At 50.2% G+C, this 22,379-nt stretch overlaps 1 protein-coding gene and 1 long non-coding RNA gene across 3 annotated transcripts in view; both read right to left on the bottom strand.

The window, feature by feature from the left end:
• The window catches only part of LOC149991396 (uncharacterized), a 67,990-nt gene extending 63,507 nt beyond the window's left edge, over positions 1–4,483 (bottom strand). For both annotated transcript variants that reach the window (XR_016508604.1, XR_016508605.1), the window contains exons 1-2: positions 4,323–4,483; positions 2,019–2,195 (exon numbers count right to left, since the gene is read on the bottom strand). This is a non-coding gene — a long non-coding RNA (uncharacterized LOC149991396). The remainder of the gene's footprint in view (positions 1–2,018; positions 2,196–4,322) is intronic.
• Positions 4,484–5,115: 632 nt separating this feature from the next.
• FAM156A (family with sequence similarity 156 member A) lies at positions 5,116–20,127 on the bottom strand. The gene is given in 4 exon segments (XM_090265066.1): positions 5,116–5,874; positions 5,877–5,978; positions 5,981–6,367; positions 20,010–20,127. Coding segments are annotated over 3 exon segments (600 nt in total). The 5' UTR covers positions 6,249–6,367; positions 20,010–20,127; the 3' UTR covers positions 5,116–5,644.
• Between the last annotated feature and the right edge of the window lie 2,252 nt (positions 20,128–22,379).

Here is a 22,379-nt window from a genome sequence, read left to right as displayed (position 1 = left end):
TGCTCCACACTCTGCTGTTGTGGCCCAGGAAAAGAACAAGTTCTCAGCTTCAGCACGGATGACAACAATGTGAGCCTTCCTTCATTTTCTAAAAATCCACAATAACTAGAAGAGCATTTTTTTTCCCCTCAGTCCCACCCCCATCCTACCAACACCACTACCTGGCTCACTAGCAACACTCTGACATTCAACGACCTTTCCTAACAATTTATGCAGAACACAGAAACAGTGAGGTACGGCTACGACTGCTTCTCACACCCAGGGGACCTCACTGTCCCCTGGCATTCTCTGCTGGCGCTGGGCACGCCTGCTGGGGACTGCAGCCAGCCCTCACCCGTGCTCGGGATCCCATGCCTTCCACCTGCTCAGGCACTTTGGTGCTGCACTTATCAGGCGTCTCCTGAATTGTCACCTGCTCTCTGTGTACACTGCAGCGTCCCACAACACACCCCCGGGGGGGTGGGGGGGACCCAACCCCCTTCCCACATGTCATTCTGCAGCTACTGGCACATTCATGGATGACCTTCAAAGCCAAAGTGCTTCAACCTCTCCTCAGATCATTTGCTCCTCAATCCCCTACTATAAGTCTTCTGTACCCATCTTGCCCCTGCAACCGGTCAACTCAAGGCCACCACATTAATATCCGTTATTATCTGAGCCCACCATCACTTTTCCAGGCTCATCCTGGGTAACCGCTGTGGCAGCTCTGGCTCCCTTTCCCACTCCGTACTCTGGCACTCTACTTCCTTCTCTCTCGTGGAATGAAGGAAGGGTCACATGAGGACAATGTCCTGTTGCTCTCCACAAAGCACACATTCCACAGCAGGGCCCCTTCATTGGACAGAGCATGGGACCTCTGGAATCGCCACGAGAGATAAACCTCAGAAAAGAGTGTCTGTTCCTGTCCCCGGGGGAAGGACCTTCAGAAGCAGAGGCAGGCAGAGCTCAGACAGCTTACAGGAGGGAGGGGAGCAAGAAGTGGAGAGGCGCTCCATGTGAAAGAGGGTTTCACCCCGTTTACACTCAGGACACAGAGGGGGCCACTCTGCTCAACGAGCCAGCAGCCTCTCTGGGCACAGGGATGGTAGGAGTTTAGGAACACGGCTTTCTGGAGCCCACTGATCTTGCTTCCTGCTGTGGTGTAGGTGAGGCCCCGGGGACCCCACTCCTTGAAGGGGGCATGTAGAACAGCGCTGACCGGAAGCAGGAGAGGGAGAGGGAGGCCTAAGCAGGCAGGGGGCAAATGACCCTGCAGCTAAGGCTGTGCAGGGGGCAGTGCTGCCCAGGCATGGAACGGAGGATGATGTCACCAGGTTCAGAGGGTCAGGACAGCGACGTGAGACCCAGTCAGCCAGGGAGCACCAGTTCCTGACCAAGAGCTGAGAGTGAGAAATGCAAGTTTCGCCCGCCAACCCTTGGGCGAGCATGACCAGTGGATTTGGGAGAGAGAGGGGTCATCATTTCCATAGAGACCACCGAGGGCCCTGTGAGCCTTAGAGGTATGTCACAGATCCCCTTCCTCCATCATCAGACTCACGGGCCACACCTACCCCCTCACCCCCACCCCCCATGGGGAGAGAAGTGGGGACGTGGGGCAGAAATGTGAGAGTGAGCACTTTCACTGAAGCTCACTGAGCATTTGTACACATGGGCCACTCACACGTTTGCATGTAACCACAGTTACCTGATGAGAAGCAAACTCAGAGTTCCTGCCCCCATCCCCTCACACGCCAGTTCGTGGGGGCAGGCACTTCTGATGGACATCAGCATGTTCAGGCAGAATAAATTAGCCAAAGTGCAGGTGCACTCTGAGGAGCACGTGCGAACCTGGGGTGCATGTCAGCACCCCATCCCCAGAGGCTCCCTTTCTCCCCACCTTCCTACCTGTCCCTGTGACAGAGGTCCTTCGAGACCTGGGGTCCTTGCCTTCCCCATCTCTAGCACAGGACAACGTTTAGAATCCCATAAATGCACCCCTAAAACACATCACAGAAACAGGGGCGAGCAGACAGACTCACAGAGAGGAGGCGCTGATGTGGGTTGTCACTGTGGTGAAGCGGGGTCTCCTCAAGGCCGCCCCTGCCTCCACAGGCGAGGCCAGGCTCCTTGTCCTTTCACAACACGGGCCTTCCCTTCAAGGCGCGCGTCCCGGGGCTTGGCTTCAGAGACATGTTTCCAGAGCCAGGAGAGAAAGCCTGGGGGAATATGCAGAAAGGCAGTATTTTTAATAGAAGTGGGTGTTTTCCTTCTTATTTCTTTTGAGGGTAAATCACACCAGTGGCCTCCCTAGAGCCGAGAGTCCTGGGTGAGAACCGCAGCAGTGGCTGACAGACCCAGAGTTATCTCCCTAGATCTCCAGCCCAGCCAGTGTGTCCTCCGAGAGTCTATTCTTCCAGGGGTACCCTGCCCTTGCCTCCTAGCCATCCCGGCCCTGGGCACAGGCAGTGCCCCCCGCCCAGAGAGAGCAGCAAGCAAACCCTCCTCGTGCTGCGCGGGGTCTCACGTCTCCCCTTCTGAGTGTGCTTTCCATACAGGGGACCCCACCAAAAAACAGAAAAACTCCAGTTAAGTGTCAGAAACACTATCCTCTGTGACAGTCTTACTTTACATGGAGCCACGAGACTTAGAAAACATCTATATCCCCATTGCCTCACTGGGTTCTGGCAACTCAGAGAATCATACCCAATACCCCCTTCATGTGAAGGAGACAGAAGTGATCTCAGGCCCTCGAGTCTCTCAAGTGGAAACCAGGGACTCGTTCCAAAGCAGCCACCAGGGCTCTTGTGTCTCAACGTGGGGTCAGACTGTAGGAAGGGCTCGGTTCTTCTATCCCCACAGTCACGCTCACCTGATTCCCTTCCCTCACCTTTTGCTGTCTCAGATCTGGTCCCTCCCTCCTTTACCTCTGTCCCTGAACTGGGGTAAGGAGCTTTGGAACGACCGAGATTCCTCCACAAAGACCTTCGCTCTCCTAGAGTCTGGCTGTGGCAGGCAGCAACGGCAATGTCTCCTGTGCATTGGACCCTGCCCCTTTAGCAAAGGGTATACGCTTCCGTCATTTCTCGGTGGCGTGAGATCTGTCTCTCTTGCACTTCCAACAACTCCCCTGGACCCTTGGCCCTGCATCCCCTCTGTTTCAATCTGGGACTAGATGCATACCCCACTTCTGTAGGCGCCAGAGTCACAAGGGAGCTCTTTTATCTTCCTGTGTGCCACAGCCCCTCTGTTACTCATCTGAGGCACCCCAAAGCACAGCCTCGTCACCACCAGATATGAGGGATGGAGGCCAATCTCTTCCAAGAGAACTTGGATTTACCTTTTTGGGGCATTTCATGAAAACGACTTATGTGTTATATTTTACCCCCTCGCTCTCCCATTCTTTTCTTGGCTCCCGCTGCCTCTGGCTCAATCTCTGGTCTAGAACTTGACACGCTGGATGTGTCTGGACATCAAGGGATTCCGGCTCCTAGACAGTATGCAGTCTCAGATGTGACCCCAGATCTCCTCCTACAGCCCACACTGGGGTATGGGGACAGTCCTTAGGTGGGGAGAGGTGGCCGCTGACTCCCTCCGTTACTCCTGCCCACCCACTGTCCACGCTCCCTCCTGTAGAAAAGTCAGCAATCGGCACTGCCCTCAGCAAGCCCCGCCCTCATGTCCCATGGCCCCGTCAGTCCTTCTCACTCCTCTCTCCCAGCGTCCATGCCTCACAGGGGACCCCATGACACACTCTCTACCACATCTATGGGCGTCAGAGCTCTCTCCTTGATTGTCAGTTGTCCAGGGCAGGGGCTGCCCCTACAATTCCTCCTCTTCCACCACTCCAACAGCCAGGCTAGCACGCTGGGGGCAGGCGAGGGGAGACCATGGAAACCTTCGTGAGTGGCACTACAATTGACGGTGGTTGGCAGGACTGACCTGGTGTGGCTGCCGGAGTGATGCTATCACTTTCTGACCTCTGCCATCAGGGCACGGTCCCCGCCTTCTCTGTACTCTGCTTTCCCAACTCATACACTGGGGTGGAAATCTTGCTCAATGATGAGTCTGGGAAAGGATGAAATAAGCTGATATATGAATGTATGTAGCATATCGTCTGACACCTAGTAAACAATCAACAAACGTGAGATGCCACGTTAGGCCTGCTCACCCCCCCGCCCCCCCCAAATGACCAGGCTGAAGTTCGGCCTCTGTGCTTCAAGGAAGACAAGACCCGCTTTATTGGCCTTTCTCCCCTGGGGCTGCATGCATAACCTGGCAGGGTCCATGGAGCTCCCACACCCTCTGATGTCTGAGACCACAAGTTCAGAATATAATACACATACCTGTTCTTGAGCCATTTCTGTCTGCAGAAGACATACATTTTTGCAGCAACACAGCTCTGGGGACCACCTAAAACCGCATGGCCAGAACGCAGAATTTATTTTCACTTCAGATGAACTGCATGGTCACTTCCTGGGGACAAATCTTCAGACTCCGTGGGCGGGGGGCCGGGGGGGGGTGAGGTAGATTTAATCATTCACCTGTCTTGAAATGTGAAGGCACTATGTCCAAATCCCGACTCTCAATAACTAAAGGATGTCCTGGCTCTCATGCAGCAGGCACAAAAGTGCCGTTCACATTCATCACCCTGGGGACACTAGGCAGCAGGAATGCCCCCCCGGAGCCCTTCGCCAGGGGCACTAGCACCATCCTGCAGGACCCCCTACTGTGGGCACAGACTCTGCTTCCAGCTCTCCCCAGACAGCGGGGACTCTGCCATGTGCTCCGCGCGAATGACCTGAAGGCTGTTCTTGCTGCAGGGCCGCCAACAGTGACTTGGCCGTGTGCTCTGGAGCCCTCTCCGTCCTGCCCCCGTTCTAAGTCTCCTCCACCTGATAAACTCGGATCTGCCACTCTGGGATTTAAATGCAGTGATCGGAGATCTGACAAAGAAAAAGCCCATGTGCCTAAACAAACCCGAATTCTAAAGGCAGTTTCCTTCAACACGTATATTTATTTGGTACCAAGGATGAGGTACTCCATCAGAAACTCCTTCCAGGGGGAATGCTACTCTGTGTTAAGGAGCAAGGAAACGTTTCCCGGCATTCAGCTCATATTCATAATGCTTACCCAAAGAACACGATGGTGCATCGCCACACTGCAATTCCACGTCCCCTTTCCACACTTCCTGTAGCCTTAGATTGTTGAAACCGATCTCGTGTTAGCACACATGCACCAGCATCCGTAGGGCTCCCTCTTGGAAGCAGTCAACAAAATGGCACAAAAGCACTTAGGCATCACCGAGGCAGTCACACTGCAGAGACACTATATCTCGTTGAGAACAGCGCAGGGAGGAAAGGCAGAGCTCCGGGGTGTGAAGGTGACAACATGCATCACGGGAGCCAGAATACAGGAGTTGAGGACCACTGGCACGCAGTCTCCCTGGCCTTAGAGCGCCCCAGAGTGGTCCAGCACCGCGCAGGGAAGGTCAGGAACTTCCTGGGATCAGATAAACGCTGATAGGATTTTCAATCCTAAACTAACTGAGTTATTATTCCTCAGACTACTGCTCACTGTTTGGTCCCCAAAAGGAATTCACGCCCAGGATCCGGCAACGCCAGCGTCCGTGTTGAATCCGTCCGGATCTCCGTCACGTGAGGTGACGCTATCTGTTTTCTCGTAACCATTGTTCTAGAAGCCTCCGAAACAGCCTTTTGCTTTCCTGCCACCTCTCCAGTTGGAGCTGCTCCTCTCCCTGCTGCTGTGGGAACACCCCGTCCGGCTGAACACCGGGCCGATGGGTACCCAGGCTGAGGATCAGGCCCCTGAGGCCCGGCACAAGGCTCTCCCAGGGGGCAGGATGTGGGGCCCCACTCCTGTCCGCAGGCATCCCTCAGCATTCCACCAACAGCTCTGGCAGTATCGACATCCACCCCTAAATCTATTCTGATCTCTATCAGCAGAAGAACAGATTCTGATCGAGGTGTCTCTTGTCCGAGAAGTGTTCTCTTCCTCTGAGGGAACGCTGGCCGTCCCCACTGCCGCTCTCGCAGGGTTTTCTCATCTCTGCTCCATTGCTGGAGCCGCCCCGCTGGTACAGGGGCAGGGCCGTTGGTGCCAGGCCTGGGGTTCAGGTCACGGAGGCGTATCATTAGCAGGTCTGAGAAGGAAGGATGAGAGGCTGCTGTGACTCCTGGGGCAGTCTCTTCAGAGGTCGCCGGGCAAGATTCAGAAATCAACGTTGAGCTGCATTTCTGGAGTAGATGCATGAAGGCGTCATCCGTGCTCAGAGCTCCAGGCAGACCCTGGGTCTGGGCACGAAGGTGAAGATGAAGGCTCTCAAGGACCAGAAGGCAGCAAGGGATGTCTGCGGCCAGAAGAACCCAGCCTGCAACAAACGGCGATAAAAGAAGAAAGAAAATCCAACATTACTCATCTTAACCTTTCTGTCCCTCCGTTTCCTAGCTATAAAATGGGGAAAGGAATGAGCCCTACCTCCTAGCATTGTTTTGCGCGCTAAATGGGATAACACATCTCAAGAGCTCCAAACACCGATGGCGTGCATTAAAGGTTTTAGAAATGAGGCCCATTATCGCATCCATGTGACATGGAATGCAAAATGACCGGCCGCAGTCAACCATGTTAATGCCCTGCTGACGTTTTACAAAGTATTCTCCAGCATAATTTTAAGAACAATCAATGTGTGACTAACATGTGCTCTTCTCGTAAACACTCCTATACTTTCAAAAAGTAGACATTTAACTCAATTCTAAGCATTTGTGCCATGCTGACACACCCTTTTACATTTTCACCTTCCTCCTCACTGGCTGTTCATATAGTGAAAGTTTGATCAAGACTACGGAAATCTAAACCCCTAGGAAGCAGAAATAAGAATTTATTTTAGTAAAACTAAGACAGAAATGAGTGAAATTTATAACAGAAAAACTAGAGCCCTGGCTGGTGTGGCTCAGTGGCTTGAGCGCCAGCCTGCGAACCTGAAGGTCGCCGGTTCGATTCTCAGTCAGGGCACATGCCTGGGATGCGGGCCAGGCCCCCCATCAGGGGCATGCGAGAGGCAGCTGATCAATGGATCTCTCGCACATCAATGTTTCTCTCCCCCTTTCTCTCTCCCTTCGCCTCTAAAAAATAAAATAAAAATCTTAAAGAAAGAAAAAAACAGGAAAACACAATGAAAGTAAAACTGGTTTCTTTGAAATGACTGACAATATTAAAAAAAGACCTCTAGCAGGTGAGAAAGAGAGAGAGAGAGAGAGAGAGAGAGAGAGAGAGAGAGAGAGAGAGAGAACAAGTTAGCAATAACAGGAACAAAAGGGGTGATTTTACCATAGGCCCAGCAAATACAAAAGGGCAATGTGACGGTACATTCAACTCTACGTATATAAATGCATCAACATAGAAGAAATGAGCCAATTACTCAAAAGCCATAAACTACGAAAAGTCAACCTGGTGAAATAGTGTGCATAGTCAAAATCTTTTACAGAAATCTAATCGGTAGTTGAAAACCCACGGAAAAAGTCCCAGAGAGTAATACCAGAAACTAACAATGCATAAGTTTTAAATTGCACATCATTCTGAGTACAGTGCTACAATCTCTTGGCATCCGACTCCGTGCCCCACAAGGTGAATCATCCTTCTGTCCAGCACATCCAGGCTGCAGCCGCTCCCCACCTGCCAGTTAGTCATTTAGTAACCATCTCAGCTATCAGATCGCTCGTTGAGGTGTTGCAGTGCTCGTGTGCAAGTGACCGTTATTTTACTTACTAATGGCCCTAAGTGCAAGAGTAGTGGTGCTGGCAATCCAGATATGCAAAAGAGAGGCCGTCAAGTGCATGTATGTATAGGAAAAAAGACACCCGTATATATACAGGGTTCGGTTCCATGCACGGTTCTAGGCATCCACCAGGGGTCTTGGAATGTTTCCCTCATGGATAAGGGGGACTACAGTATCTCAAAGAATACAGTGAGAAAATCATTAAAGAAATTAATATGCTGCATTAGGAAACACCCATTTAACGCAAAAGAAAGCAGCAAAGGAGGAACCAAAGGACAAAAAGACACGAAACACAGAAAAAAAGTGTAATGGCAAATGTTAGTCCACCCATATGTCAATAAGAACGTTAAATCTGAATAGATTAAATAACCCAGTCAAAAGGCAGACATTGATAGACTGCATTTTTAAAAAAAGCACAGATGCAACTGCATATCCTCTACAGGAGACTCAGTTTCCATTCACAGACACAAATACACTGACAGTGAAAGCACGGAAAAGACATCTCGTAAAACCCGCAACCGCAAGAAGCTGGTGTGGGTAGCCTAACATCAGGCACTTACTTTTACTGTTAAACACCCAATGCAGCAGTTCTGCTCCTAGATCATTCTTCCCAAGAGAAAAGAAAACAGAATGTCCACACAAAGACCTGTGCTCAAACATCCGTAGTACTTTCATTTCTAATAGCCGAACCTAGAAACAACCCAAATAGTCAACAACTGGTGTATGGATGAAAGAAAAACAAGCACCCACGCAAAGGAGCACTGCACAGGAGTGACAGGGACTCCTGATGCCTGTGAGGGCACGGATGCGCCTCAGCATGCTGAATCAAAGGCAGACACAGAAGGCTACACAGTAGATGATTTCCCCTCAGTGGCATTCGGGAGAAGGCACAAGTGTAGGCACAGAAGTATCTCAGTGGTCGCCAGGGTCTGGAAGTGAAGGAGGGAGTCAGATGGCAAATGGCACAAGGGAGCATTTTCACATGATGCAAATGTTCTGTATTTTTCCTGTGGCAGTTTTTAACAATCGTATACAGTGGTCAAGTTCTACAAACTATACCTTAAATGTAAATTATCTCAATACGTCTGACTTTGTTTTTCAGAGGCAAAGGGACTGTTAGGGAAAGTACTTAAACACTGGTTATTGTGTTCCACTTTGGTTATTGTGTTCCACTTGGACCATGAGTTCATAAAAACAAGTCTTATTTTGGAATCCTTCGCAGACCTGGCCCTCCTCCGGTATTCCCCATGTCAGTGGAAGGCACTCGGTCTGAACCACTTCCATCTTCCTCTCCTTCACCTGAAGTCCAAATCCTCGCTGAGCTCTGTCCATTTCACTTCCCAAGTGTCTGTCTAATGCTGACACTTGTCTCCATGTCTGCTACATCTGCTCTAGTCCAAAGACTCTCCCTTTGATTGTCAAACCCGCGTTCTAGCTGGTCTCTCACGTCCACTCAGAGTGTCTGTCTCCCTCTTGCTTCCCTCCCTTCTCCCCTCACCCTCTCTCCCTCTCCCAGTGCCAGGGCTACCCATTCCTTTTTAGATCAAGACCACATTCTATAAGGGGGATAAGTGGAAATAAAAATACAATTAAAAAATAAAAAAGTGCCTCTTCAAAAAAAGAGAAAAAAAGAAACAAAGCAGTTCAAATAGTCTCACATCTAAGCAAATAAGTTATTCTAAGGTAATGCTCTTCAATTAGCACAACCACCTAGTGCTTGTTAATAAAACCTCACTAGATACTTCTTTCCTTATTTATCTTATCTGAAAGTCTTCCTGACTGGCATTCTAGATCATTTCATCGGTAAGTCATAGTATTTGATCCTAAATTAAACTCTACTGAGAACCGAAATACTCGGCACCGCTGTACCCCCGAGACTTCCCGGGAGGGCAAATGTGGATCTGAGGACCATGATGATCTTCGCTGCTGAGAAGCCAGTGTGTAATAAAATGAAACAATTGGTATCCCCTGTATGCTAAGAGTAACAGGATTGTGCACTAGTAGCAGAGATTACTTATACCTATTTGAGTCTTACCATTCTTTTCATCCAGCAAAAAAACCTTTTTACTTTTCGTCGGCAGCCGTCCGTCTCGAGAGACGATGGTGTAGCTTCTTAAGAGTCTATCTGCACCACCGAGAATGGCTGTGCAGTCCGACTCGGGAGTGACACGGTATCTGTCTCCTCCCGTGTTGAATCGACATCTTGCGATGACACTGGGGTGTCCTCTCCAGTGAAGCTGAAGCTACAGAGCCTGGGCAGGGTGATATGGAGGGTCTGCTGTTGCCCATGCAGCAGACCCCCCCTCTCTTCGCAGCTGAAGGGTCCAAGGGAAAGACGGAGTCAATACAGCTTGGCTTCAGGTGCGCCGCAGGAGTTGCCGGTGTTGACTACAACGTCAAACCACCTTAGGGACTCCGGCTCCGGATTTTCTGTCGGGGTTTACTCCCTTAGCCTTTCCCCTGAAGAGGTATGCCGCAAGGCAGCGGAGGTTTTTTGGAGTCAGAGTTTTCCTTCTCTGATGTGCCCTGACTGGAAGATCAAACCAGCGACACTTAGCTCGCAGGCCGACGCTCAATCCACTGAGCCAAACCAGCCAGGGTTTCTGAAATTGATACTACTTAGATAAAAATAGAATTAAAAATTTTTTAACACTCTGAAATGATTATTAGCCCAGAAATGCAAATTAAAACAAGAGATCACCTCACTCCTGTCAGAATGGCCATCATCAACACAACAACAAGCAACAAGTGCTGGCAAGGATGCGGAGAGAAGGGAACCCTCGTGCGCTGCTGGTGGGAATGCAGACTGGTGCGGCTGCTGTGGGCAGCAGTGTGGAGAAACCTCAAAAAAATAAAAGTGGATCTGCCTTATGACCCAGCGATCCCACTTCTGGGAATAAATCTGAAGGAACCCAAAACACGTATTCAAAAGAATACATGCACCCCTGCGTTCACTGCCGCATTACTTACAGTAGCCAGGATTTAAACGCAGCCCAAGGGCCCATCCGTAGCTGAGTGGATAAATACAAGCTGTGGGACATTTACACAGTGGAATTCTACTTGGCCATGAAAAAGAAGAAAACCTTACCTTTTTTGACAGCATAGATGGACCTGGAAATTATTATGCTACTTAATAAATTATGAAGCCAGCCTGAGAAAGACAAATACTATTCAATCTCACTTACATGTAGAATATAATGAAAAAAAAAATTAACACACAAAAGAGAAACAGAGTCATGGGTACCTAGAACAGACTGAGAGCTGTCACGAGGAGGGGTGTGTGTGTGTTGGGGGCTGGGTGAATAAAGGGGAAGGGATTAAGGAAAAAAATATATATACGTACACATGGCACACAGACACGAACAACAGGGTGGTGACAGCCAGAGGAAAGGGGGCTGGGGGGAGGCAGAGGAGGGCGAAGGGGGGACAAATGGGGATGAAGAGACTTGACTTTGGGTGGTGAGCGCGCGAGGCCGTGTGCAGACGACGTGTCATGGAGGTGTGCACTTGAAACCTGTGTGCTTTTATCAACCAGTGTCACCCCAACACATTCAAAAAAACAGAAAAGTGAAAAAATATTGATCAGAGCAAAAATGATCCAATCGCTGTAGATATCAAATATGTATTAATACAGAAGCTATGTGCATCGTTTCCCTTCTTAAAACTGTGTAGCCAGAGAATCACTATAATAATCTTTTTTTGTAACAAAAAAGAAAAAGACATTTTACTTTTAAGCTTCAAATTAATTACCATTCTATATATAATAATCAAAATAACTTTCATATTAGGTTTCATCAGTAAAAGCTAAGATTTTTAAATAAAAACGTAGGAACTTGAAAAAACACACCACATTCCTACACAAGGACTTCAAGGCACGGTCTAACCCCCGCCTACCCCTCTAGCAATAGGGAAAGCAGAGCTTCCGCATTTTGTCTCTCTAATGGGCTTCTTCCCACCCAACAGTTTCCCAAGCTTCTCCACTTACACTCTCCCCTCTTCCCGAAGGCTCCTCACTAGTGAACTCCTGTGCATCCTTCAAATTTCCAACCCAGCCAATGCCTCTTCAAGGAACACTCCCTAAAGAGCGAGCTGAAGTCATTTCCTCCGAAGCGCTGGAGTGCACCTCTTTGGTACCACCAATCACAGGAGTAATTTCTTTATAGATTTTAGTTACTTATTTTTAGAGAGACAGGAAGGAGGGAACAAAGAGGTGGAGAGACACATCGATCAGTTGCCTCTCACACGCCCCCAACTGGAGACCTGGCCCGCAACGCACGCATGTGCCCTGACCAGGAATCAAACTGGCGATCCTTCTGTTCACAGGCCAGCGCTCCATCCACTGGGCCACACCAGCCAGGACAGGAGTGGTTTTTATATTCATTTGTGATCATTAGATTCACGATTGCCTCATGATTCGACATAAACTCCACGAGGGCAGGAATGTGTCTTTTTCTTTTTATTGTAACACCCTGGCACCCAGCACAAGTGCCTAGACCACAGATGGAGCTTAGTGAACTGTAGTTCCATAAGTAAACTTTCTCTATATACATTCGTTAAACACATACACACAAACACGCACACAATCACCATCATGGTCACCCAGAACAGTCATCAGTGTCACGGCAGCCACTGTGACCTAGACTCGGAGGTTGGGGCGGGGGGGGTGTGCGTGGTTTTGCTAGAAGCTTTCTGCCTGTCGATGATCACGGCGGAGACCTTCACGCCTTCACACGCTCAGTGCCCCCTTGCTACCACAGATGGAGGGTCCTCAGAACGCTCATCGCTTAAGGGCAGTGATGCGCTCACAGGCCTCAGACCAGAGCGCCCTCTCACCACAACAATGGACCGCTTTATCCTCTTACTGGAAAAGCAAGGCCACAAAACTGGCACTTAGCTGTTTATTCCCTCTTAACGTGTTTTCTCACCTTTGCATTCACTTCCATGTTTCTCCTTTGAGTCACTCTAAATTCCCCACTGATTGCTACAACACTTGCATCTGACTTTCTGTGTATAGATTCATCAGGGAGGGTGGGCTCGGACCACTGCACTCTGCAGGTTCTTTCTTTTTTCCCTCCTGAACCTGTGGCGTCCGGAATTGAAACGTGCTCCTGATCACCCACAAAAGGAGCGGTGCTGCAGGTGAAGATGCAACTCTCAGCCTCAGCGTAGCTCAGAGCATCAGTGCCTCACGAGAACCACACTCTGCCCAAGCGCAGCACACAAGCCGAAGAGAGGGCACGTCTCAGAAGTCTTAATCCAGATACTCCTCTCCAGAGAGCAACAGCCTCGAGTAGGGACGTGCAAGTGGCTGCTCGGCTTGGTTGGGCCTGTACCGTCTGTGGCATTTTCTCAACACCTGCGGACTTAGCTCACCTTCCACCTGGACCTCTCTGCTTCCCTCACAGCTCTGTCTTCTGCTTTGAGAGCACTGATGGCCTTTTCACCTGACAAGGATATCAAAACAACTTTTTATCCTGAAGCGCTACGATACCTAAGACAATGAATCTCAGACAAACTATTTAAAAAATAACAACAGGAACCCTGGCTGCTGTGGCTCAGTGGATTGGGTGTCGGCCTGCGAACCAAGTGTCGCTGGTTCGATTCCCAGTCAAGGCACACGACTAGGTTGCACGTCAGGTCCCCAGTTGGGGGCGCGAGTGAGAGGCAACCACACAGTGATGTTTCTCTCCCTCTCTTTCTCCTTTCCCTTCTCTCTAAAAATAAATAAACAAATAAAACAACAACAACAGGAACACTGGTTGTGTAATAATAATGACACAGCAAATAAAACAGTGAATAGTATGTTATCTACAGTTTCACACCTGGGGGAAATGACATGGTTATTCTCTCCCAGGCTTTTTTCTCTGCGTTTTAAAATTGCGAGATGGGGGTGGGGGTAGGGGCGCGGTGTGATATATTTACAACACCGTATCCGTTGCTTTGTTTGCTTAACTAATACCGCAAGCTACTTTCCATAATGATGATGATGATGAGATTGCTGGGACTGACACAGATAGCAGCAAATGGGTGTAGAGACCTTGCTCCGGATCACAGGCCGCTCTTGGGGACGTGTGCTTACTGACTCGTCACCCACAGTGTGTCATGCACTCCAGAGACATCACGTTCAATCCGCATCCACATCCAGTGAATCTGGTGAGCGCTGCTGTGCGCCCTCACGTGCCTTTTGAGCAAAGGGCATCTGGCACGAAGGAACATTCCAGAGTTCAGGGTCAGATCCCGCGTCTCTTTAGGGTCCTCTCTGGCCTCGGTACAAGTCTGACTCTGTCCTTGCTGGCTAGGTGACTTTAGGTAAGTTGCTTCACCTGTTAAACTCTGTGTCTCAGTTTCCTCAGCTGTGAGAAGGTATAATGTTAAGGCGTTTGCTCTGCAGTGCTGCTCTGAGTACTCGCTGACTTCTAAAATCCTATCTGTAGAGAGAGAACTAAAAACAAGGCCAGGCCCACAGCAAGCCTCCACGTGTGAGCTTCTGTTCTTATGTCTCTTCACGGCCGCTTTCTGCTCCTGCCCATTATCCCTCCCTCCCGTTTCCCCCTCAGTCCTCTCTCCCTGCCCCACCCCCACATTCACCCCCCAGTCTGCAACCCCCCTCTCTTCCCGAGGGCCACTTTCCTCAGACTCTCCACTGTTTACTGATTTAGTTCAGCTAGTACTAACAAAACAAAACAAAATCAACACAATAAAGCCGATGGTGTGAAAACCACACAAGAAATAAAGTGTGACTGATGAAAATTGGACTACTAACAGTTTGATCATCTTTACCTGGTTCACCTGCCAACAATTAGATGTGGGAGAACTGGGCCTGATGGAAACGACAGCAGGAAGAGAGAAGCCACATGATGAGGTGCTCCGCCCGTTCAATTTCAGTCATGAACCTATTTAGCTTCATTAACCAACGTCACCCCAATAAATTCAATAAAAACGAGAAAAAGACTCAAAACAATTCACATACCCATGTTCTAGCATGATCCTGTGACCCTTTACTTTTCCAAGCCACACACAAATCCCATGACCAGGTCATGAGGGTCCTCATTCCCCAGAGAAATTTTCCATTTGAGCCCACGATGGTACAGCCCAGGCACTGCAGTCAGGTTTCCCAACGACCCTCTAAGGGGAGCTGAAGACTCGATCGGCCGAGAAAACACGTCCTTGCCCATGCCCCCGACACTCAGTGCTTGAGTCTCTGAAGAGCTGAAGTGATGGTGCAAAATCCATTCAGTGAGCCAGAGGTCCCCCTGACACTGCCCCTTGTGGACCACGCTCCAGGGCAACGTGGGAGTGGCGACAACGGCAACAGGAACAGGAACAGCTGGGGCTGACTGGGGACTCCCCCTATGCCAGGCACCAGCCTGACAGCTTTTCCTGTCTTAACACAGTCAGTGCCCTAACTGAAGGAGCTCCATTTACTACCAACTAGTGCTTCCACTTTACTAATGGAGAAATCAGGCACAGAGTTGCTAAGTAACTTGCTGGGTGTCGCCCAGCAGTAAGTGGTGGAGCCACAGGGCTGGAGGCATGGTGGAAAACTCACTGTGTGGTGTGTTTATGAAATCAAGGGTAAGATCCAGTAGCCACCGCAAAATACTCACATTAACAGCAAACGTGTAATGCAAATCGATTCTACAGCCTGGAACTGCACAATAAATAGAAACCTGATTTCAACAGAAGTCTTGTAGATGGAAGCTTGACAAGATTGGAATCGGGATACTTTGTGGAAACGACGATCCAAGAACCTCCTTAGAACAGCAGACAGCATGGCACTATGCTGGCCTGAAAGTCTTGCCGTGGGTTTGTGCATCAGAGAAGGCACCAAACCGCTGTCACTCCTACACCCTCTCAGTGGAGAGGGAAGCCTGGCAGCGGGGACGATAAGACCACTGCCCCGTTCCAGGATTTCCCGGATGACTACTTGTTCACGTCAGTCGGAAGCCAGGAACTTCTACAAATGCGCACACTATGATCCACACCCAGGAGTCTCAGTATGGCCACAACAGGGCCCTAGAAACTGGTTTTTTTACTCTGCTAGGAAACTCTCACGAACATTGTATTTGGTAGCCAGCCTGCCCCTGACGCACTGACTCTCCGGGAGAGAGACACAATTGAGAAGACCAACCTGAAAGCTCCCAAGGACACAACATAATGAACACAGCGTGAGAGTCAAACCAAGGGGAGGGCAGGGCATCTTTGCGAAGACATCGTAACCCCACCGGTGCTCCTCCTCGAAGGCTTCAGTTTCTCAAATCCATTCTCTTCAAGACTGGTGGATGGAGGTAGGGGTAGGAGATGACACTGTGGACCCCATAATGCCACAGGCTTTTCTCAGGGACCATGTAAGACATAGGACGTGAGGTTATGCCACCTATGATCCCCACCTCCTCTCAGCCTTTGGTCCTTGCTTGCACCCAGCTCCATTCCACGCGGGCCTAGAGCAAGCAGAACGTAGGGCAAATGCCCTTCCTTCACCTATCAGACACCTGCCCCCGACCCGAGATCATCTCTCCACCTTTCAGTTGTCCTTTTCCTGATCTCACCTGCTGTCCCCAATCAGATAGCGTTGTCCACTATCTTAGAGACCTAGCCTGGCCCCTTACTCTGGTGTCCTAGCCTGGAGAAGGCTTGTTCTCACAGAGAAGGACCCCAGTCCCAGGAGCCAAGAGCCATGACTCATACAGAGCCATCCTGGACCTCGATGTCCCATGGCAGTGGTACACACACACACGATATCACCCAACCAGAAAAAAAGAAGAAAACCCTGCTCTTTGCTTCTTGCAACTATGGATGGACTTTGAAGGATTTATGCAAAGTCAGACAGAGAAAGACAAATACTGTATGTTCTCACATATGCGGTAGCACAAAAATCCAAACTCAGAGAAACCGAGATTAGAATGGTGGTTGCCAGGGCCTGGGGGGAATGTTGGGCAAAGCATACAAACACCCAGCTATAAGACGAATGAGTTATGGGGATCCGAGGTACCACATGGTGAGTATAATTAGCAACACCCCATGATATATCGAAAGTCGTTACGAGAATCGATCTTAAATCTTATCATCACACACACAAAATGGTCACTTTGTGAGGGGATGCAGATGTTAACAAACCTTACTGCGGTCATCATTTCATAATATATATATGTGTATGAAATCATCGTGCTGTACGCCTTCCACTTACGTATAATCCATGTCAATAATACCTCAAAGCTGAAAAAGTAAAATGAAACTGTCCTCACTCTGTCAAGTGGGCACCCCTTCAAGCTATTCTGTGTGCCCCCTGACATCTCCTCATTATTCCTGGAACTGAGCCTTGTTATTGGCACCACAAACAGAGCCAGGTTCATTTACCCTTTCCCTCCCCCAGCACTGGAAGCAAGCATTTAGTGAAGAATCGTGTTTAGAGGCCAGGATCTGGGGCTAGTTGTGCTATTGCTATTGAAATGTTGCTGTTATGCTCCGGTTTCTTTTCAAAACGAATAAATCTTTCACCTTTTACTAAAAAAAAGAAAAGAAAAGAAATGTTGCTGTCACCAAAACTACTGCAATGTACGTACCTACACAATCACACACACAAATATACACATCTGTATCTATCAACCTATCCATGCATATGCATGTACATATACTGAAAGCCACGTATTCACACGGAGGCCTCCAACGCCAGTATAACACCTCAAGGTTTGTTCTAGTTTTCTTCTTTTCCACATCTGAAACTCCCGTTTCTAAAGCGAGAGTCATGTTTCCCATTATCTTTATACGTTCACTGAGCCGATGAGTCCCAGTGCATGTAACCCGTCCCTTCCCCACACAGAGGCGGTCCTCGCATGCTGTGCTGAAGAATCCCCTGCCCCTGACCTCCACAACCCACCCAGCATTGCACCCCTGAGTCAGTTAGCCTCCCCCACCCCCAACCCCGAGGGACATCTTGCCCCCACTGCAGCCTGTCCCTACGTCTGGATGCCCTCCTCGCTGTGCCTGGGCTCTGACTCTCGGAGCTGCTTGCCTTGCCTTGCCTTGCTCTGCCACGCCTGATATGACAGCTTTAGGGCAGAACTGCTCTGGCACAAAAGGGGAGGGAAGTGAAACAAGGCTGGGAAGGGAAGAAGGTGAATATATTTGAATACAAACAGATAATCAAAGCCAATCGGGCCAAATCACAGCAATACTAGGAAGCCCGTGCTTCTTTCTCACGGTTCTCCAGCTTCCCCTTCCTGCCTCTCTCCTCTGCCCCAGCTCCTCTCTCATGCCTAACACCCTACCGTCCATGGAGAGTAGAAATGTCATTTTGGGCGTGATTCCTGTATTATCATTTATATCGGCCAGATGGCTGACACTGATTGTGGATGGTGTCCTCCCTGAAGCTCTGACACTCCTGGTTCACCCCTCGTGTAGCAATTTCGGGTGTGAGCCAGAGAGCGAGCTCGCGCCACTTCTTGGAGCCTCAGGTCTTTCGTCTGGAACATGAGTGTGACCCCAACTCCCTCACAGGGTGGAAGAGAATAGAGATCGCAACACCAGACACCTCGCATGAGCGCCATGTGCCAAACCCAGTGAGGAGGGCTTCACCGGCATCCTAAGACTCCCCGATGCCCAGGAACACACCCAGTGCATCTCCCCTCAGCACTGCTGCACTTGCCGTTCCCTCTGCCTGGCCTGCTCTTCCCCCAGGTCACCTATAGCCTGCTCCCACACTTCCTCCAGGTCTCTGCTCACTCGTCACCTTGTCACAGAGACCTGCCCTGACCACCGTGAGTAAAACACTCTTTCCCCCTGACCTGGCCTATTTTTCTCCACAGCACTTGCCACTCTCAGATGTGTTATAGATTTACTGACCAACTCCATGGAATCGGAGACTTTGTCAATTTCTTTCCTTCGCTCTACCCCCAACTCCTACGACAGTGCTCAGGCACACAGCAGGTGCTCAGAACATTCTTGTGGAAGACGGACCGGGAGCCAAGCTCTTTACACACGCTGCTAAGATGCACAGTGCTCTCCAACATGGGTATTGAAGTAAGATTTTATTGATCATGACACATTAATGAGGCTCGAGGAGGCAAGTGAATTGCCCAAGGACACACAACCAGGACGTGGGGCTCCGGGTGCCAAAACCCTCAGTTCCTGGACAGAGACCTCACAACCAAAAAGATAAAAACTTTAACCAGAGACAGAGAGTCACATACCCAGAGATACCAAAAACAGCTCACTGAACACAACCCAAAACAGGTTCTCTGCACAGAGAGCTCCCAACTGGAGTCACAGACTCCCAGACAGAGCAGAAACCATATACCCACTGAGAGAGCCCCTCCCCAACAAACCAAAGTCCTCATCCCCGGAAACAAAACTGCCGAAACCTCACGTCCGAGAGACAGACTCCCAAAGCACACAGACACCTCCCAACTCCATGCAAAGACCGCACAAACAAAAAGACAGAAGTTCAAGTTAACTCAGAAACACCGCATAACGTTAAGATAATGTCCCCAGATGAATCAGAGAACCTGCACCCTGGACACCCCCCTCCCCCAAACACCTCAGATACTTTATACCTTAAGATAAAACCTTCGCCACCCGCAGGCAGGTCAGAGACATAACAACTTGGGACCCAGAATCACAAACTGCTCTGAGACCTCATGCCCTGGGGTGCAGACACCTACACAGAGATCACATCCAAGGACACAAATGCCCAAAAGGTCAGAAAATGCACACCCAGGTATACAGGCACGCAAAGCCACTGAGACACTTAGACCGTGGCGCACAAAATCCGCTCAAATAAAATACCCTATTCACTCACAACCCCCCAAAAGGCTCGGAGACATCACATGTACCAAAACAGCATCTGTGATGTCACAGCCAGAGACCTACACGTCCCCAAACGGCCTGACACACTTTACTTCCTAGGCAGAGACACCAAACCCGCTGAGACCCTTGCTTGGGCCTTAATCGCGGGCATCTGTAGGACTGACCGCGCCTGACCAGGCTGGCGACCGAGTTAAGGCTTAAACCCCACTGAAGGAGCTCACGTGGCCGCAGCACCGTCGCCCGCGCATCCAGCGTCGGGCTCTGGCTACAAGCCAGCGATTGCCCCGAACCTCGCCATCGACTGGGGTGGCTTGGTCAGCCCTATCGGGACAGTCGGTTGAGTAGCCCAACTCGGACAAAAATTCTCCATTCTGAAAAGCCACATCATACGCACGCGCACGCACACGCACACGCACACGCACACACGCCTCACCCTCCGCTCCAGCGCTGCAATCATCGCGTCACCCCAGGCAGAAGGGTCAATGGGTAACAGGGCAGGCGAAGGAAGAGGCCCAGATTAGGGCTCCGGCCGATTAGGTGTCCAGCTGGAGCCTGTCTGCGCCCAGGAAGAGCTTAATCCGTCAATCTCGCCGTGGCCAATCACCGCCCAGCACGACCCCTGACCCCGCCCCCACACCTGGAAACCAATCTCTCACCCCCGCGGCCCGCCCAGCTGGGTGTGACCATGTAGAAACGGAGGGGTGAAGCTAGAGAAGTGGAACATGAGTGGCGCGCCTCAGATGCGGTACCTCCCGGAGTGGACTGTCCTACCCCTGAGCCCCTCAGTGGTAGCTCCCAGGGAGCAGCTGTTCCCTCTCGCGCGCCCCTTGGTGGTGGGAACCCGGAACAGCTCGTCGATGCAGAAGCCCAGGGACCGTTCTAGGCTGGTCCCCAAAGGGTGGGAGGGCAAAGTCAGGATGAAAACCACACTTGGCTACAGGCTGGGGCTCTTGAAAAAGCCTTCCTAAGCTGAAATGTACCTCCCTGCAAGTGGCCAATATGATAACCGGGGGCGTTACAAGCATTTCCTATGCGCTGGGCATTGCGCTGACTTGTTCCTCCTTGGTTAACGCAGAACAGGTGGGGGGACGGCGGGACGGCGGGGACGCACCCTAAGTCCCCCAACGGGCAGGAGGGCTAGAGCTCCCGACTGGGGTCAGAGGCCTGGTGTGGGCCAGGCCTCAGTCCTCAACTGTCAGTAATAGGTGAGAGGAACAGCAGGGGCTTGGGGCTTGTTAGGGAAGGGCCGTCTCCCAGGGGCGCCAAGGACACTGAGTCGGTGAGGTAAGGACCAAAGACTTTGTCACAATCTTGTCACCCCTGATCATGTTCCCGAGCAGAATGCTCGGCCTGTCTGGCTATGCCTCTTGCCCCAACTTTGCATTTATGTAGTCATTCTCTCAATTCAAGAAGAGGTTCAGGCTTAATAAAGAACAAAAAGCATTTATATGAGCAAAAAGAGTTACCACCCGGGAGATGCAGATGCAGGTAGCAACCCAAAGTGCGCTCCGAAAAGAACAAAGAAAGGCAGGGTTTATAAAGGCAAAACCCACAAAGTGTAATTCTTTTGTGCAAATGAACCATGGCTGGCTAGGCTGGTAGGGGGTGGTTAGTTACAATATGCAGACGAGGAAGGCAAAAGCTACAAGAAGGAGGTCAGGTCCTTGTGTGGCAGTACAGCAGGTGTTGCTCCAGTATGTTTAGGGCTCTGCCTTGAACAGAGTTGAGCACAGGGAAGGCGTCTTGTCTTACTAGCAGCTCTGAGAACTGAGGCGCAGCACGTGCACAGGCCCCACTTCCCTGACAGCCTCCGATTGCATTGTAAATGACTGTCTTAGCAATGCTTTTTCCACGTCATTTGTTTCCCATCTCCACATTCATTTTCTCCAAATTATGTCAGTCACTATAATGGGAATTAGGAATACAGCCGTGTGGAAAGATAAATAAACCTTGCCCTCATGGAGCTTTATACTCTATTGGAATTATGCAACACACACACACACACACAAATGTAAGCAATTTGTCAGGTGTTGCTAATTGCTGCAATTACAATAGAATCGGAGGGGAGCCTTTCTAGAAAGAGAGGTCAAGGAAAGTTTTTCTAAGATCTCGACATTAACTAAATCCTAGAGGAGATAACTATCTGGCAGAAAAGCATCCCAGACAGAGGTAAGAGCTAGTGGGAGAGTGTGGGAGTGGAACTCAGCTAGCGTATGAGCAACAGTGTAGAGGCCAGTGTGGCTGACACAGCGTGACCGAAGGAGAAGGGGAAGATGAGGTCAGAGGGGTAATGGGGACCAGAACCCGCAAGGCCTTCTGGGCCATGGTGAGGGCTTTGACTCTGAGTGAATCATGAGAGGGTTTTTAGCAGAGAAGACCCATGCTTCTTTTTGAGGTCAGAGGGCTCAGGTTACCCAATGTATGGGGAGGAGCTCCCAGTCTGCCCCAAGGAAGAGTTCCATTCCCCAGCCTGGACAATCCTGTGCACTCAGGATCCTTTGTCAACCCCACAAAGATACACATAAAAGGATGATACCCTCAGGAGAGGAGGAGTAAGTGCCCTCAGATCACGAGTGAGGTCTCACTCAGGCTGGGATGTGATAGAGATAAAGTAACAAACACAGAGAATACAGAGAAAGAAAGAGAGCGCATTAGAGAGACAGGGACAGAGAAACTATTTCTGGCAGGACAGTGTCACCACAGAATTAGCACCCATCTGTGGGGCCCCAGCCCTGCTACTGGATGTTGTGTCTGTCTCTTCAAGGGAAAGGACATCCCTCCCCAGAGACTGTGTCTTCTGAAC

The sequence above is a fragment of the Furipterus horrens genome, unplaced genomic scaffold (assembly GCF_987537825.1).
Source record: "Furipterus horrens unplaced genomic scaffold, mFurHor1.1.pri manual_scaffold_17, whole genome shotgun sequence".
In the NCBI taxonomy this organism is placed as follows: domain Eukaryota; kingdom Metazoa; phylum Chordata; class Mammalia; order Chiroptera; family Furipteridae; genus Furipterus; species Furipterus horrens.
Note: the sequence above shows the minus strand (reverse complement) of the source record. Positions and strands in the feature narration are given on the sequence as shown.